The sequence below is a fragment of the Platalea leucorodia genome, assembly GCF_965183815.1.
Source record: "Platalea leucorodia genome assembly, chromosome: 3".
Classification (NCBI taxonomy): domain Eukaryota; kingdom Metazoa; phylum Chordata; class Aves; order Pelecaniformes; family Threskiornithidae; genus Platalea; species Platalea leucorodia.
Window position 1 is genome coordinate 32,359,047 of NC_138825.1, and position 19,365 is coordinate 32,378,411.

General features: G+C 40.9%; 1 protein-coding gene across 2 annotated transcripts in view; it reads right to left on the bottom strand.

Moving 5' to 3' along the window:
* PPP1CB (protein phosphatase 1 catalytic subunit beta) overlaps positions 1-18,365 on the bottom strand; it is a 100,249-nt gene extending 81,884 nt beyond the window's left edge. For both annotated transcript variants that reach the window (XM_082305368.1, XM_082305367.1), the window contains exons 1-4: positions 18,069-18,365; positions 5,735-5,866; positions 2,068-2,298; positions 1,613-1,717 (exon numbers count right to left, since the gene is read on the bottom strand). In XM_082305368.1, coding sequence (XP_082161494.1) covers positions 1,613-1,717; positions 2,068-2,298; positions 5,735-5,866; positions 18,069-18,120 — 520 coding nt within the window. In that variant the 5' untranslated portion in view covers positions 18,121-18,365. The remainder of the gene's footprint in view (positions 1-1,612; positions 1,718-2,067; positions 2,299-5,734; positions 5,867-18,068) is intronic.
* Positions 18,366-19,365: the final 1,000 nt, after the last annotated feature.

Genomic DNA, 19,365 nt, shown 5'->3' on the forward strand with positions numbered 1-19,365 from the left:
AATATTCATTCTCCACTGTTTCCCAAATAAAAAAAAAAATCAAAAAGGTATAATGACAGTAAAAGAATAATTCCTTTTATAATTATTAATACAATTAATAATTGCCAGCTTTTTTTGAAAAAAATTTATTACATGGTTTTAGCCACTGATAATTAGCTACCTCAGTACAGAAGTGATTTTGTATCTCACATTCTTAAAATTATGAGATCTAGCTCATAAAATAGGTACCAGTTCTTAAAAAAGAGAAAAAAGACACCACACCACACTGACTGAGAATGAGATAAAAAGATGACCTGTGAGAAAACAAGTACTTTCTCTAGCATGTCAATGCTACCTGGAAACTCGCAGACTAGACTGTCTATCACTGCATTAATTCTGTATTTACAGAGACATGACAATACCTCAGAGCATATTACGTATAAGACTGATAGCTTATACTAGCAGGCACTGAAGCCAGAAGCTTTCGATACAAGATACAAGAAGAGCTGGGATCATTTTTACAGCACATTCCATAAAGCAGAGCTCTTGCAGAGATGCCTGTAATTAATAAAGGCAGGATGACAGCCATCAATACAACCTCACAAAGTCTGGAAGAGTCTGCTCAGGAATTTTGGGTGTACACTATTTCTAATTCCAAATGGAACTGTTCAGTCAAACTAGAGGTTTCTGCAGTGCTCTCACTTCCACTAATCTCTAATTATCTCACTGACAATGCAGGTGTGACACCTACCAGATCATCTCTGGATCACTCAGTGCAAGGCATCAAGTTGCTTACTAATTGAGGTAGTTGCAAAGACATCTGCAAAAAGGCAGGATAGCTCTTATTACAAGTAGTTTGAAATTGTTGTCAATTGTGTGACTCTGCAAGGTCCCAAAAACCTGTAAGCATCATGGCCTGTAAAAACATGGGGAGTCCCCTTCTACAAAGAAGAGCACGCAAGTAAGTTCCAATATTCAGAGAAGTCACAAGCCTCGGTCAGATCAACACCAAACACTTTTTTGTCTACAAGAACAGGGCAGCACTGGGACAGGCACTCACCCATAGAACATAGGTCTTCCAGTAGCAAAGGTTTTATGGAGTCAGAGCAAGCCACGGCTGACCTGCTCTAATGTTAACAAGTGTCTTACTTCAAGCAGCAGACTTGACTATGTGACCTCAGAGGTCCCTTCCACCAACATCTTATGAAACCAGCTAAAGAGGCCAAGACTACAGAGCTGAGGTTACTTGTCAACTTGTCATTCTTTCACTTCACTGCTAGGGATGCCAACGTTAGCTAAGGCTGCACTGATAGATGGTAACAGCAAGAAGTTAGGTGGCAAATTAGGCAAGAATTCTAGCATTCAGTATCCTTCAGAGAGGGATATACTGATGGGAATACTTATAGATGCGCTTGCCTCTCAGGCACAGAGGGCCACGTGTATTAGGTAAGAATGACATCTGTCTGCTGTCAGGTGCACAGAAAAGCACAAGGCATAACAGCGACCTTTACAGACAATATAAGGTTAAACGTCTCCAGCTAAGTATCAGGTATGCACACTCACACTCCATTTGGTATAGCATTAACACAAAGGTCAGTTTAGACACAACCTTTAAAAGCAGTCATCAGCTTACCTCCATGACAGCAGAAGATCTTCTCATCCACAATAGCTGCAATAGGCAGACAGTTGAAACAGTCTGTGAAGGTCTTCCACAGCTTAATGTTAAACCTCCGCTTGCCTACAAGAACAATGTGTAACATTAGGAAGAGAAGGCTGTTTTCTTCAAGCCAACCTGCAATACATATCACAACCTGACCAAAAACGTTAGCAAACTGTCTTCCCAGGGCTTTATTTCTGTTAGTGTACTTAGGTTTCCATCTCCTGCAACAGCATTTCCAGGACAGCAGAAGAGCAAATAATAATTCTCTAGAGTGACTTTAAGCTTGGTTTGAAATGTACTTTTAGAAAGCTTCAAAGCAGGTTCACAGAATAATGAAATCCTTGCAGTACAAGAGTCACTACTAGAAGTGTCTCCAAAACACAGTATTAGTCTATAACAGTCTTTCAAAAGAAATAGATTTTGCTTACATTCATCATAGAATCCATAGATCCGATTGATGCTGGCACACTCATGATTTCCTCTTAAGAGAAAGAAGTTTTCCGGGTACTTGATTTTATATGCCAGTAATAGGCAAATTGTTTCCAGAGACTGTTTGCCTCTGTCTACATAATCTCCAAGGAAAAGATAATTAGCTTCCGGTGGGAATCCTCCATATTCAAATAATCGAAGCAAGTCTGTATACTGACCATGAATATCACCTGAATAAGAAAACGTTTACCGAGGATTAGTGCAACAACATAAAGAGTACACAAATCAAGAACTTAAGTCAGCTAATCACTTTTTATTAACTGATCTTAAAAAAAAAAAAAGCATTAATTTTTCCTTTAAAAACAGACTGGCAATAGGTATCAGAAAGGTGAGAACCATGTTAATATTACAAACTGAAGTACTCACTAAATGTAAATAACCCACGGTACTTGCAGAACCACTATGTCAGTCACGAAAACAATCTGAAAACCAAAAGTTACAGAAGTCTTCACAACTAAGCTTAAGCTTTCTAACCAAGCTCTAATTTGTTAAAATTAAAACAAGGTCAGAAAGACAAAATCTAATTGAGCAGTTACATGGCCAGGAAGCTGATGTATTAAGAAAAATTTAAGACACATTATTTACTGCAAAACAGATCAGTAAAGAATCTATCTAGACTGAAGAGAAACTGAACATTGTACCAGCAGAGAGCACTTACTTCAAAGGTCAACTACTTGTCCTCCCATAACAGTGCCGTACCAAGATTCCTATCCCCCAGCATTTAGGATAACTCCTCCTTTGATACAATTATTCATATAAAAGCAGTACAGAGACTCAAAGACTGATACCCCTTACAAGATATTCAACCCTGCAGGTATATCTTAGGAAAAATAACTGTCATGTTACTCATGACACTGCCAGCTTTAAAATTAAGTAGGCTTTCCATGAAACAGCTCTGTGTGGCAATTTACAACACCACAGCATACCATATCAGACTAGCCAAGGCTAACTATCTGTGAGCTGCCCATAAGGTCAAAGAAGATACCAAAGCTGCTCTACAGTAACTTGTAGAATACATGTGATGTATTCCAGCTGACTGTAGAAGTCATTACCAAAGTGACTGAACGTAAAAAAGCTATGCAAGAAGCCTTCAGTACACGCTGTATGCTGTTTAAATTTAGTACCTCCTGGTCCTTTACACTAAGCATTCCAGAAATGCATTTTCACTTCTGCTGCTTGCTCAGTGGCAAAATCCTGACTTTGTTTAGCACAGCTATTCTCCAGTGGAGCGCTAGCTACTACGGCCTTAAAAAAGCAAAAAACTGAACACACACCTCTCTCTACAACTTTTTCCAAAATCTTAAAAAAAGGAAAAAAGGTTCCCAAACCTGTATGCTCTCCATTTCAATTCTTAAAGCATACAGTGGTAAGAAGAGTACATAGCTGTATTCGTCTTTACCCTTTCCATGAGAAATGCAATACTTCCTCTTTAGGCTGCATTCTTCTGTAGCTATTTCTCACTCAAGGAGAGGAATCGCTTCCCAGTTTTCTTCTAATAACGGGGAACATTATCCACTACCCAATTCCAGACATAGCCTGAATTTTCACTGGCTAAAATCATTTTCACATATGTTGCAACAAGAACGATTCCTATTCTACTTGATACTTGGAAATCTCCAGGTCACAACCAGAAGAAAACATTGAAGACTCCTCAACAAGTCATTGCTATGCTGAGTCTAGTACTCCAGAACTATACTACCAATACACTCCCCAGACTTCACCACCACCAGAATTAACTACGAAGTAAACATATTACAGAAAGAATATTATAATTGCGTTCATTGTCTAGAACTACTTTCAGTTCCACACGTGAGCCAGAGGGACCAAAGCACTTAAAGGGTAAAGGAACATTTTATAGAAAAAAAATTTGTAAAGGGACCAAAGCATTTATTATTCCATTCAAGGCAGCTGGTGTTTTAAAATATAGCTTCATATGGGCACAAGTTGAAGTCTACCAGATACCAAGCCTTACAGCAAAAACCGCACCTATTTTAAAATGGACGTTTACATAAGTATATCTTTCATCTTACATTAAAACACAGCCATTCACAATGTAAAAGCTTATTTTGAACTGACTTGATTACAAGACAAGACAATCCTATAATGGTTCCTGAGGCATTGCCTGAACACACTAAAATAGTAGTTCAAAGCAGTACAGCTGCATATTTTGCTTTTGGTGAAAGAGATCATCTTTCTTTCACTTTTATCTAAGTGCATTTTTGACAATTGCTCTAATATTAAATTTAGATGCACCTGACACTTCCTGGTGCTATCACTCTGTTTGGAATCCAATTTAAAAATAACAAATGCTTTATTTAACTGTGCATTTGCTACCCTGTTATTGTGTATCTAACAGTCCTTTCAACTGCCTCAATTGAAGCATATGAGAAACTAACTTTGAAGGAGGCTAATTATACTTTGCAGACCTTGACTTACGTACAATCTAAATATTTCATTTGAGTTTTCATTTTTTCTTTATCTAGGAATACGATGAAACCGCTGTAGTCTTTTCGATGTAGCATAAACACAATGTGGTAAAGCTGGATTTTACCTTCAGCTTCATGTCATTAGGCAAGCTGGTCCGGTTTTTCCTCCCCACTCTACCAAGCAATTAGTCATTTAAAAATGACTTTGCCATTAGTGCTTCCCGCCCCCCCCCCCCCCCCCCCCAATTGGTAATATCCTCTCTTAATGTAAGAAATGTTGCTACATTAGGTCTGCCAGGAAGAAGCTAATCTATCTTTGAGCATGTTAGTAACAACAAATTCAAAGACTGCTTCAATTTTAATACTATGACACTTTAAGAAGCCTAATTCAAGAATTTTTATGCTTTCTAAGACTGCGTCTGCTGTTAATAACTTGAAGGATGATTACAAGCCAGTATTTACAATATTTTTGTAACTTTTAACAAGACTGCATACCTATTAGTAACAGCGTGCTTTTGAAGAAGTCTAGCATCTTATGAAGTCTTAGAGGGGTAAAGAACACACACATTCTAGTTTTATCCATATTTGACAGCAGTAAGCCTGTTTGTTAAAACTTGCTATAAAGCTCAAGGAATTTATTACATAGTAACTAAGCCTAATTTAGCAGTCTGCATCCAGTTTTATTTTTTCAATTGAAAGACTAAGAATGCTTTCTTCAAGACTATTTTTGAAGTGTTCCATTTCACAACAGGTAAAGATCTTTGTTTTGATTATGCTTTGAAGAGAGCAACTACAACATTAAACATCTGCTTTTAAAGCAGCTAACTGCTTTTTGAAATAGTGATCGAAAGAGTAGCAGCTCTGTGCAAGCAGCCCCTAGGGAAGTACAAGCGACATGTTGCAAAATTTGCACTAGACAAGGGCACAAGCAGCTCTTATTGCCAATAGAACTTGCTCCTAAATAGTACTGGAAGCATCAGCAATTTACCAACTGTTAGCTGCCTTTTCTCGACTTAATCCAATCCAAGTTGAAAATTACATTTAAGATTGTGAAGATCTCACTCTAATCCGTATCACCCAAGTCAAGGTCACTTGCCTATCTCAGTATCCTTTCAACCCACCTAGCATACAACTGGATTAAAACACCTACGTAAAACACATATATATGAAGTTTACATACCACAAATTTTCAGAGGTGCCTCTAGTTCCAGGAGAATAGGCTGGCTAAGAAATATTTCCCGTGATTTTATGCACAAGCCCCGAACTTCTGCTTCGGTCATCTGAACGATCTTCCCAGGACGACATCCTCGTACTGAAATGAGATGTTTAACAATTCAAGGTAACTATCACACAGATACACAGCAGTAAGTAAGGGCAGATGAGATGTATTTGAAATCTGCATTTGACGAAAAGCCAGCAGCACACTCCAACACATCTACCAAATGTGTTGGAATTATGTATTCCAACGAATTCTAAAATTAATCTCTGATACTGTGGTAACCTGTGCTTAAAGGTCTGTATGCATTCCTGTTAAATCAGGTTCTCAGAAAAGAACAATTTAAGCCTTGCTTTCGTCCACATTTGGATAAATAGCAACTTCAAAAAGTGTTTAAATTAACAATCTCATTATGCTAGAATATTCACAACAGGCAAAAAAATCTTGAGAATGGAAATCCCAAAACCACTTTCACATTTGTACAAAATAAACTTCTTTAGGACTGTTGAGTTCAACAGGGCTAGCTAAATACAAAATAAAAACTACAGGCATGTTTACACTTTTGGCAGCTGAAATTGCCATATTAGGAACACCACACCAAAAACTATGAAAGTTTGATGAAACCTTCATTCATATATAATGGCTCTTGAATTACTAGAACCTTTACATCACAACAACGACATTCTAATTAGAATGAAATTGAATTCATAAACCAATAAGTCGGGTACTCAGACCTATATTTAGCACTGAGTTTTCAAAAGCATTCACATGTCATTGCACTCCAACCAACATCCTCTGGCAAGTTTATCTGCAGCTGCTTCTTTCCACAAATACCTATACGATTCCTCCGTCAGAGGCTTTAATGTGTCTTTAATGAGGCAGTAAAATAGAACAAATGTGTCTGCACTTCGACTGATCCAGTTCAGTCTTGCATCTCAGCATAAACTAAACTTCAGGGTTCAAACTAATAAGCCAGAATGTATCAGTGTCTACAACAGGCCAACATCCTGTTCTGCCATCTGCTTTAGATGGAAGCAACATTCAGCATTAAACCACAGTAGTAACTACAAGGGAAGGTGGTATGAAATTTCAGCAGTTCAAATCCAAATGCTTTCAAAGTCAAACATAATAAGACATTACTTTGTAAAAATTTTAGCTGCAACTTCAGGAAGTCTAATAAGATAGGTTTGTGAACAGAATAGCAAAAACTAGTTCTTCACACATAAAATAAGTTCCTGGCTTGCCTGCTTCCCCTTTCCAAAACAGAAGGTTAAGCTTGCATATTAAAAAAAAAAAAAACCACACAAAAAAACCCAAACTCTTTTTCCTTTTATTTCCACTTAAGTCCTAGAAAACATACTTTACAGAGGAGATCAGTACCATTTTCTACATTGTACAATGGGGAAAAAAGGATATGAGGGGCAACAGTTTGTCCTAGGTTACCTAGTACTACAGTGAAAAGTGTTAAGCTCAAAAAGCTCTGCTCCGGTTATCACTGCATAGTTCTCCCAGTGTAACTGCACATCTGACCATTCCAGCACTATGCTATGAATTTTTATTTCTTATTTTTAATAAACACCAGACACACTTGTTAAACTGAGGTTAGGAAGCAGCCACAGGAACATGTGAAAAGGCAGAAATGAAGAATGGTTTTCTCAAGCAGGGAAGAGAAGATGTGAAACTAGGTCCTGGGACAGCCGCTTTGAGTGCCAAAATAGCAGGAGGGCTAGTCTATCTGCAGTGAAGATACACTGGAAATACTTCACTCATTCGAATCCCACAAGAACAAGGCCGTGGCATACGGGACTTCTTTCAGTGAAACTCTGAATCAGTACCAGGTGATATTTACCATATGGTAAGTCACATTCCTTTTGCTAATTAAGTTCTCAAGTATACTTGAGAAGGCAAACAGCTTTTTAGTAACACTTTTTTGTTGTTATTCTTCACACATTAAGATGTTGGCTTACATATTAGAAGAATACAAAGGCAGACATTAGACACAACCAAGGTGACTAGAAAACAACAAATGCCTACAGGCTTCCATTTCACCACATCTCAAACATCTACTAAACATCTAACTCCTTTATAGATACATCTTCAGCCCCATGGGGATTATTAAAAAAAAAAAAAATCTCAGGCTTGACAGCTTTACACAGGACTTGACTACCCAATTTGTGAGGTACCAAAATGCTCCAACAATCTCCACCTTTTCAAACGCTTGCATTCCGATAGATTATAATGATCCCTTTCATAGGCCAGAAACTCATTTTGATAGGCACAATAAACTGTCACTATACATAAGAAAGCTCCTGCCTGAAAGAGCAGAGTCTTAATAACACAATGGCTATCATTTTATTGAAGCAATTGTTGTATTTTAAACCCACAGCTTATAACATCAAGGTCACGTCAAAGACGCACGCAGCACAATTAGCTTTTCAGTTGCATTTTTCCCTCTACAAACTGTGCATTCTTTTAACCTGTTTTGATAAGCAATGAAAATCTCCCTGTATTTAACTACTTCCATAATGTTTTGCAATACCAGAATTAAGCCATTTCATGCAGATTAAAACAAAGAATGACTTAACTGCACACTTTGTACATCCACTCTAGTTTTGAAACTCAAACCCAGGAAAGCCCACCATATACAACATTAATGTTACCAAGTAGCACCAGACCAAGCACAGACTCCAAAATTCAGACAGCAGTTCAAGAAGGGCACTCATAGTACTTGAAGTAACTGATCCAATCCATATTTCTTAGAATGCCAGCCTTTAGCTCCCTTTGAAACTCACATGGAGGTTTAAACTTGGAACAACTGCTTTATAGGATTGAGGCTTTAAGTGCTGCTGGATTTTTGCACTAGAAGACACAGTGAATGTGCAGCTCCTGACTTCAAAATTAACTTACTGCCATAGTCAGTGCATCCAGTGTCTTGATGCTAGTGCTCTACTTTTTACAGTAGAGCCTTAAATGTTGCAAGCCCGTGACACACACAAACCACCAAACAGTGCAGTAACTTACTACCACACTTTGGATTCTCCAGACAAGAGAAGTTTTACAACTATGGCAAGTACGTCACTCTCAGAGGAGGAGACAACACACACCCAATGACTGCAGTTACCTCCAGCCCTTGGGAAGGGTACAGATCTGGGCCACCACACCTTTGCAAAGGCACCCCCACCCCCGCCTCCATGCAAACAGCCAGCAGCTCCACAGAGCAAACATGTAAGCTCAGTTACATTTGAAGAAGCACAAAGCCCGGGGTTTCATGAGGAATAATCGTCAATAATACAGTTAAGACAAAAGAAGTTTTCTCCCACAATCCCCTGATCATCAATAAGGGTACTACATAAAAAATGAGAAGCTACTGTGACCCTGGAAGCCCCAGCCCTTTACTGGATTCGCAAAGGCACTGAAAGGTTCGCCAAGCAGTCAGCCGAAACAGTTGTGCCATAGCTGTGGTACAAGTACGCAGGCAAGGCTAAGCACATCTTTCACCAGCTTACACTACAACTAGAATGCTGTTCAGGTTTCCTTGACTCAGCTGAGCACTGGATGGATTGTAAACAAGAGCATCTCTCACGTTTAGTTTTTCAAAAGCCAAATCCCCGAGAACACATTTAAGAGGTTATGAGAATGAGATCAAGAGTATAAGTGATGTTTTTCAGACTCATTTACGAATTACTATAGCTAACCATTCTTAAAACATGCAAGTCATAGCTGCACGCATCGTAAAATTTGTAGCTCTCAAAAAGCCTTTAACAGCTTTGGGAAAACCATCATTTTTAATGGCTGTCATTTACCCAGAGCAGAACCAGCATCTCAACATTAGACATAAATTAATTCTCTTTAATCTAAGATGCAGATGTTGTAAACAAGCTTTGGTTTACATAAAAGCCTTTGGTAGGGACAGCAATTCCTGTTGTAATACACAATCCCACGTGCACAGTGCTATGCCAGAACAAGCCTTTGCTGCAAGGAGCTTAAAGCAGAGTGACATAGCAGGGAGTAAAGAGAATTAAAAGCAACTGTATGCATTGTACTGTCAGGCTATTATTTCAGCACAATAGATCCTATAGTAATCCAAAAGCTGCTCTAATCAATATTGAAATGGTCTCTGCAGCTACACAACCTTTGACAAGCAACCTTAGCAAGCCTACTAACAGCAATTAGTAATTCAAGACATGAGTTGCACAGTGGCAGGAAAGAAAAACTTCAGTAAAAATATTTTTTTTTTTTTTTAATCCCTCCAAATTCATGCCAGAGAGCAGCAGATTGTAAGGTAATATTGGAGAGGAAGAAAATAAATCACACTACGGGAAGCGGGTCGAGAACTGGCTGTTGGAAGCTCTATGAGCATCACTTTTTGCCACACTCTTTCATGAACTGGAGAAAATACGTTTAACCTATTCTGTCACACTGTTTCTGCTGTGCCTCTCACTCTAAGTAACTGAACTGCTCATTTTGCGGCATCACTAATAGAAGTTTCTTCAAGTACTAAATCAGCTGTGGCATGCACAGCTGTCCTAAGCATTTATACTGTGTTCTCCAATACCACACGTGTCCTGTTTACTGGACAAGACACTCATAGCTTTAGCATAACATTAAAACCCAGACAGGCTTCTCCCAAGTCTCATAGAAAACTGGGCCAGCATTATTGCTAAGAAGTAGCTTCCATCTTTCCCTACACTCTGCTTTTTTTGCAGGCATATGCATTTGCATGGCCACACAGTGAACTGCACCACTGAACTGATCTTTTCTTTCTAGCACAAAGACACAACAAAACAAAAATGTAATTTAGTTTCACAAGCTAGAGAATACATCCACTGTGAACTTGGGCTCGGACTAGTGAAGGAATAAGCAGCTGGTTCTGCTTCTTTTCACAGTAGCTCTAGCCAAGCATCTTTCTGAAATTATGGCTTTAGAGATCTATTTTGCCAGAGTATATCTAAAAAAAACCCCAAAATTATAACACAAGACTGCAAGCATGCAATTTTACAAATTGCACACAAGCTATTCCCACAAGCTTACACGCCCACCTCCCCCCCCCCCCCCGAACATTTAATGATTGGTGATTAACGACTATGACATTTAACTATTTATTTCTTATACTTCAAAGTACTTTGGAGTATTTGAGGAATCCTGAACAGCCTCTCAATAATAGGAGCAGAATGGATTTGGAAGCCAAAGGTGGCATTACCTATGACTTGGAAAAAACCAAACAGTTCTTACACTGATTTTGAAAACACGTTCTGAAGCTCTCGCTCTCAGCATTTTTAAAATTCAAGTTATATATTTTCATGGTTTTAAATCAGGAATCCTACATTGGATTTTAAAAGTGTCTTTCATTTCGGAAAGCAAAACTTCTACTCCCTCAAAATATTTTCTGTTATTTAAATCGTTCCGCTGTCATCCAGAAGCAGCCACTCCCTAACTTGCAGCAAAACACTGAGAGTTAAGCCAGGAACACAAGTTTTCAAAGTTTAAGAATTGCTGTAACAGAACTAACCTTAGAATGGCTTTAATTCATGTGTTACACTTTACAAAAATAATATAAATGAAGCCCTGCCAGAGCCATGCTCAATTCAGTAAGAGGCATATTGCTGAATATACAGCTACTCTGCATGGTGTATGCAGCAAAGCCCTGTACCTTTCCTAGGGTGCATCATCCAAACTCTGTGCTAAAAATAGAAGAATCAGCCTTCTAGGGAGTTTTTTCCTGAAGAACTGTGCTTTTATATCCAAGTACTCTTAAGAAATTTGCCTTCACTGGATGCCCTTGGTATTAAGTATTCTGCTGAAGAACACAGTGATTGCCTGTGAAATCGTTTTAGTAGGACTTATTTAACATCAAACAAATCCACTGCAGAGTAAGAGACTGCCCAAGCCTTTAATTTCTAACCAGGAAAACAACCAAACAAAAAAGTATTCTTCTACCCAAACCTGAATTTACGTTCTTAAAAATACATATTATCCAGCAGAATTAATGCTCATGGAGAAGGTGCTTTCATTAGAAACTAGCATCTAAAGTTGCTTCAGGGGATACCCAAACAAGCCCATGAAAACACGTAAACGTCCCTACACCAACGTCCATCCATTATATTTGCTTTTCCTGGCCCACCTGCTTGTTATTGGTCTGTATTTACTGTTTGCTTAATTACACTTGAACCTAACACTCATGCAACTAGCAAAGCATAAGGTAGAAGCCTTTCACTATGCTGTATTATACAAAGTGGTAGCAATTCCTGTTCTAGTCCACTTGGAAGGCTAATCTAGCATAAAAATCTCATGAAACAAAGAATTTCAGCTTCTTTCTGAAAGTTTGACTTTCTTTTCCTATAAAGCAGTGCTAATGAAATTCCTTAAATTTGAGGAAGGCAGAGGCAAATTACTAAGTTACTTCATAAGTCCTAAGAAGTACCAAGGAGAGAAGTCACTTAAGTTGTAATACAAAAAGCTAGGGTTTAACATGACTTTTGCACCTTTTCAATTTCTCAGGTATTTACCTAATATGGTTACATGGGGTATACACACAAAAGGTTTGTATCAAGCTTGATACTGAAAAAACCCACAAAACACACAGAAGATGGTGCTGTGAAACTAAGATGACCTAGCCTACTAAGACAAATCATACAACAGTAAGAGAAGGCAGCAAACAGGTTAATTTCTATGTTCAAATTATCATCCAGATACATACCACACTAGAGGCACTTCAGGTTGTAGTTACAAGTAGATTCCCCTATACACATACCCTCTTCACTGAGTACAGCATCTGACCTTACTAGTAGCCAAATACAGTATGCTTGACCTCACAGTGCTAAACCATATATTGTGGTTTGTTTCTTTTTTTTTTTTTTCTTTTTTTTAAAAGTTACATACCTACATTTGTAGTGGTCACTAACGGGCATTTAATTGCAACTATCAACTATTCAAAACCCTCTTAAAATAAAAACAGTGATTTTTTTTTTCCTTTTATACTATGATTTAGCTGTACTCTGAGCAAGACATTGAATGAGTCAAGTAAAAACGGTGCTGCGCAATATCTAAATGAAACAGTTACTGAATCATGTAGGCTCCAAGTGGCAAAATAACCTGCCAGAATAAAGCAATACCAGCATACATTGCCTGATGCTGGGCTCTTGGCCTTCAGTGCAATTTTTCAAGCCAACTATCCCATTCGTCATGCACTTATAAAGCTAAAGATGACCTGGCTGATATCTGCACTGCTGTACAAAACCAGAAACAAACGTCATTCTTCTTTCTATCCCTTCTCCCTGTTTAATACAATACCTACCCTCCTCAAAACATACAAAAACTGCCTATTTTCTTTCTCTAAAGACTAAGAATATTTCAAAAATACATCCTTTGCAAGAAACTCCTCATTAAGTTTTCCTTGTTTATTTTTCTAATAACAGGTTACCTATCCAGTGATTTCACCCCAAACCAGGTAATAATCCTTGTTTATTCAAGGTTCACCTCCATGGTTTGTCTATATTGTTCTGCAACAGATCACGAAGGTCTATTTTTCTTCTCTACAACTGCCTCTCTTTTTCAGTATCAGTTACAGAGCCTGTGGAACTGCAAGCACTACTACTGTATCATACCACACCATCAGGCTGGCTGGCTGCGTTAATTAGTTAAGACACTAACCAAAGAAGGAAGACATTATTGACCATAATACATTAGCTCAGTAGCTCTGTAGCATTTTAAACCAATAAGGAAAATATCATTTCATAAGCGTTTAAAATCCAACTTCCATTTGAAAAATTGAATAATATTCAAATTTATCACAACCTGCAAGACCTCTGAAATCAGAAACTGAAGGTTACAGCTTTCTTAGAAGACATCACATGACATGGTAAGAACACTGCACAACCAGCTTTTATTAAGGCAATCATAAAAAAATAAATCACACTTTGAGCTGAACATTGAAGCAATCCCATTTTCCACATTTACTGGAAGTCTGACAACTCCGTTCTTGGAGAAGTACTTCCCAGCTTTCTTGGCGGATCAGTGCTATCAGAACTAGTAGCCCTCCTAGCCTCACCAAAAATAATTTTGTTTTAGAGCCGATCCACATTAAGTTCCATCAAATGAATTTAAGTTGTTAATTTGAAATAGGTTAGCTAGATTTAGGCAAGCAAAAAATCTTGCCTAAACAAGGTAAATTTATTTGTAACGCTACATAAATAAACCCTCTTCGCAGAAATCCAGCTTGTGTTTAAGGCTACTATATGTCTGGGTTTCCCCACATACATCCTCTCTTCCATATGGTAAACTCCTTAGTGTTTACCAAGACAGACACCTATACATTTGAAAGCACAGAAAGTCCAATCCAGCTGGGCTGCCTTATATCCAGAAATGTTGAGAGACATTTACAGCACACAATCAGGAAGCCCAACACCCAGACAGAAATATGGCAGTCTTACTTAGCATCCACAGCGCTCTTTACAAGTAAGGTCACACCTATTCCAGCATCCTTGCTTTGATATCGAGGGAACTTTTCCACACATCACTAAAGTTTAAATTAGCTTAGAGCCTGGCTTTAATGTAAGCCTGGTGTATCAGTTTAGCACAGCATTTTTGCAAATTCAGGGCATTTCCCACAGAGGGATACATGGTGTGCCTAGCTGGGGCAAAATACAACATATTCCACATCTGCTGTACTCATGACAGTCTCGTGTGTGTGCATACTCCTGTGCTGTCCACAGATAGAATGGACTGGGAAAATCTATCCACCAGATGGCATAGCTGGGAAGGTAGGAAGGAAGAAAAAAAAAAAGTCAGCACACTGAAGCAAAAATGAAGGTATCATCATCTTGTGTACCATAGTGCAACTCAGTCTGACCCATGACTAGAATTCTGAATACCAGTGCAAGAAGGAAACAGTCTTAAGACTAATTTGGCTTATTCGCTTTCATGGTCACATATCAGTCCAAGTGTTTTAGCAAAGCTAGGGAATTTTGTGTTTACATGACCTGTACATCTTTGCAGATTCACTTATGAGCAATTCCTTTATCAAATGAAATCTTATAATAAAGCTCAAAGTATCTCCAAGATCAGTCAGGCACACAACTAAGAGCACTACCATCTCCTTCACTCTTTTAGTAAAGAAACAGGAATGGGAATGTAAGTCTGGAGGTAGAAGAAATAAGAGAAAGCATTGCTACGTTCAGACTTTATGCATACAGCATACACTTTAGTTTTCCTTTCCTCCAAATAGAAGTTATTTACAAGGTATCACTAACTAGGTACCAAGTACTAGACACATTGCAAGAGAAAGTGAATTCAAAACAGGCTCTTACCATTCCTAAATTCACCACTTAACCAATGAAGAAAGAGGATAAGAACTTGGTATATGCAAAAGAGCACGGAAATTAAAAGCTAATATCCTAGAAGACTATCACCATGCCTTACACTATGGTTCAGTTGAGTTTTTCTGAAAACTACCCCCAATTTAACTCAAGAGTTAATCAATCTGGCTTTCAGCACTCAAAAGATCTCTAAGTAAGTACACATTCAAGGTAAGCATGCATGCACACATGTTGACAGCTGGGAAGATGTTCTTGATGAATTCTCCCAAGCAGCTTGGCTATAGGCCATGTCATATTGGTATCTCAGAAGAAAAGGAAAAAGAAAAAAAGACACACGGAGGGTAAGATACTCTAAGTAGGTAATTCCAATCAAAAGGCAAGTTAACCCAAAAGATACGTAGTCTTGAGCAAGAAGGGTAAAAACAGTTAGAGTAACCTAATTAAAGTAAGAGCGAGAACTCATGACAGCTAATATCACAGCCTAGAAACAGGTGTCACCAACCAGCAACCCAATGACAGCAGGGACGTTTCCTGTTGCTGTGGCTTTTGATACGTATTTGCTATCCTTTAAAATTTATGTGCAGCAACCACCGAGAGACAACTGGACTGCTATTCAAAGTTAAAGCCATCCATTTCACTTAAAGTAACCAAAAGGACTACGTATGTATTGCATGACATGATTTCATAGAAGTGTCTTTTTATTATTTCAGTGTGCATTTTTACAGCTCAAAAAGCCACGTTTCCTTATCCATTAAGTCGAAGTTGAAGTGTGAGTAATGGAGCCAAAAAACTTGCTTTAAACTAATTAATTGCTCCAGAGATAAGAGTCAATAGAAATTTTCCTGTGCAAGCAGCGTGGGGAGGGATTCATAGTCACTTTAACAGAACAGGTCAGCTAAGCAACAGCATGAGCTCCAAAATGTGAGCTGCCAATTGTACAAAAAAAAAAGCTTCATTGTGAAACACTACTATTCAAACCACAGCTTAAAAATATTACACGCTAGCAGTACAACAAACAAAAGATGTGAAAAGGAAGCAAAAATAACTCATACACGATGCATTCTTTTAATAGTTTTTTCCCAAAAAAAACCCCTGCAAGAATCTATTCCCTTTCAGATACAAGATGTTGTACAAGGCACTCCTACTACTATTAGTAAGTGGCAAGCAGAGAAAAACCACCCCATTTACCTTAAGGATCTTCCTAATCTCTGCTCAGAGGGAAAAACAGGGACAAAAAACTATAAGCAAAGGTTGGTGCAGAAGTTGCACATAAATATCCCTAAAGATTAAAGTACTATGGAATACAAAGCACAGATTAGGTTGCTCGGACACAAGGCACCCAATCATAACCTAAAAAGCTAGAAAGTTGCAATGCAACTATTTATGGCGTATGTAAAAGGTATGGAACACATAATTTAAAAGTCTTAGTTAAAAAAAAGAAAGGATAAGCAGAGTAATATTTAAGGACAATCCAACAAGTTGCATACCAAAACACTGCAGAATCCCCTCCTCTTAAAGCAACTTATATTTAAGTAACTACACCAATGAGCAAAGAGGAAAAGTACCTTTCAAATATATTTTTAAAGTGCCTCTCAGAAAAACCCACCGCCACACATACACGTGCATTTTGATGTCCCCAAAAAAATCTGCACTGCGAAGTCAATGTTTACTAGGTTACTATTTGGTTTGTCTTAAAAACCTACCTACTAATCTGGGTTTCAACATCCAGTAAAAGGGAGTTTTATCTGTATTAGTGATCAAAGATAAACTTTGACTGATGATATCTGCAGGTTTCTTCATATTATACTACATTGCATACCTTAAATCACAAACATAAGCACAATTGCCCAAAGCCTTTATGCATTTTAAAATATTGATTTTATTGTTCATAATTTTTACATCTAAAAGAAAGATAGCAACCACTAAAAATATCCTCAAAGTCCTAAAAACTCTGCTTTGTAGTAGCTCAGCTGAACAAAACTTTCAGACTTACAAAACTTGTTTCACTTCCAGAACTGTACATACTCCAGAAATTCCTTTCTATAAGCCTTCTGCAAAGTGATCCAACTATGCAAGGAGTATAGCAACCAAGTAAGCGAACTGCGCATACCCATGCACGTACTCTCATCTCCAACATACCAGGTATTTGTTGCATGTGGAATGAAAGATTAATGGGAGAAGAGGCCTAAGACGACTAAACATTCAAGACATAATTAAATAACAAGAAAATGCTAGGAATAATTCCTCAGCTTCTCCAAAAACAGGGAGTAAGTCAGTTTCCTCCTTACTTTAAAGGAAAGACTCACTACTTAATGTATACAAAACCCTTCATAGCTTTTATTAGCCATCCATGAGAGCCACTTTTGGAGACTGCCCCGTAGGCAGGCAGAGGAATGTCAGCCCACTAAACCCCTCTGCTTCCACTGACACTCACGTACATACAACTCCATACCTAATGCAGCTTACACACATAATTTTAAACACGGAAGACTGCGACCAACCCAACCGGAGGAAGGGATACGGCCGCCCATAGCTCAGGTAGCGAGGCTTCTCCAGCTCGCCCCGCAGCCAGGCAGCTGCAGCGGGGGGAAAGGGAAGAAGGGAAGCGAGCTTTTTTTTTTTTTTTTTTTTTTGGTGGGAAAGCAGCCACTTCACCCGGCCAGGGAGGACGGACCCCACGCACACCGGCACCGACAGGACGCCTAAAAGCCCCCCTGCTCTCTCCGAGGGGCTCAGCAGGGCCGGGCCCGGGGCCCGAGGCCCCGGGGAGCCGCGCCAAGCCCCCTCCCGGCCGCCACCCCGCGCCCGGCGGCGCGGAGGAGGCGCGGCCCCGCTCCCCCGGCCGCAGCGCGGGACGAGCCCGCCCCGCTCGCTGCCCCCCCCACCCCGCCGGCGGCCCCGGGGGGAGGCGACGGCGGCCTCTCGCCCTCCGCCGTGCCCGCCTGGGGCGGCAGGCCGGCGGGGCTGCCCGGCGCCTCGCTCACCTTCCAGCAGCCGGGTGATGAGGCTGTCCACGTTCAGCTCCCCATCCGCCATTTTGTGGCCACCAGACTCGGTCCCGGGCGGGGAGAGGGCGGGGTGGAGGGCGCTTCGCGGAGGAGGAGGAGGAGCGGGGAGCGCTGGCCGCAGCTACAGTGGCTCCCCCCACCCCCCTCCGACGGTCCCCTGCGGCCGCCCGGCTTCTCCCGCGCCGGCAGCCGAAAGCGCCGCGCCCGCTCCCTCACCGCTAAATGGGGGGAAGCGGCCACCCCTCCTCCCTGCGCCTACTCCCCGCCTCAGCCGCCGCCAGGGCGCATGCGCCCCCTCACCCCTCCCGCCTCGCCCGCCGCCGCCGCGGCTCCGCCGCTCCGCGCTCCAGGCAGGGCGCAGGCGCCAGGCTGCTGGCGGGCTCCGGCGCGCATGCGCAGAGCCGCGGCGGGCTCCCTCCCTCAGCCCCTGCCGGTCGCCCGGTTACCGCCCGGCGCTGCGGCCGGCGCTCGGCGGGCCGCCCCGGCACCCCGTCGCCGGCGGGTCTCGCAGGGGGGAGCGGCCCAGCCCCTGCGCCCCGAGCCCGGGCTTCCCCGGCCCGCTTTCTGCCCGACCCGAGCCTCGGAGCCGGGGGTCTCGCAAGCCAGGCCCCCGCGGGGCTTCCTCTGGGTCAGCCCCCTCAGGCCCCCACAGGGTGCGGGAGGAGGAAGCCCTTCCTGTCACGACGCCCGCAGCGGCCGGTCCCGAGGGGCTGGGCGGCTCCGCCGGCCGTCGCCGTAACTCGGGGAGCAGCTCGGAAGACTTCATCGTGGATGTGGGGGTACTCGGCGGTTCTCACGGTGCCCCACCTCCTCGTAGCCTGTTCCTGCAGAACAGAGAGTGGTGGCTTTACCTTAAGAAGAGGTTACGCTGGCAGCCATCAGTTATGGACAGAAGGCAAGAAAATGAGTCCTAGTGGGCTGCGTGTAACCTGTGTGTTACCCCTTCTTCTGAAACTCTGCCTGTGAAAGTTCGCAGTTTATTAAAAAAAAATCTGTCAGAACTGGAATGACAAGTTGTGCTCTTTATATCCCTCCTTTAACACAGTTGTCAGGAAAACCTCCTAACCAATCTGGTTTATGTTTCATTGCGGCTGGGCCTGCTCAGAGTACTTTTTTGGTGATTCCTGAAACTTTTAAGATGAGCTCTCTAAAGACATGTCAGTTTACATACTTCCATCAGCAGATGCTTGCCTTGGATGGACAGAGAAGTGCTTTAGAATGTAGGTGGTGAAAACTCCTTGTGAGCTGGGACAGCAGACAAAAAATACATGTA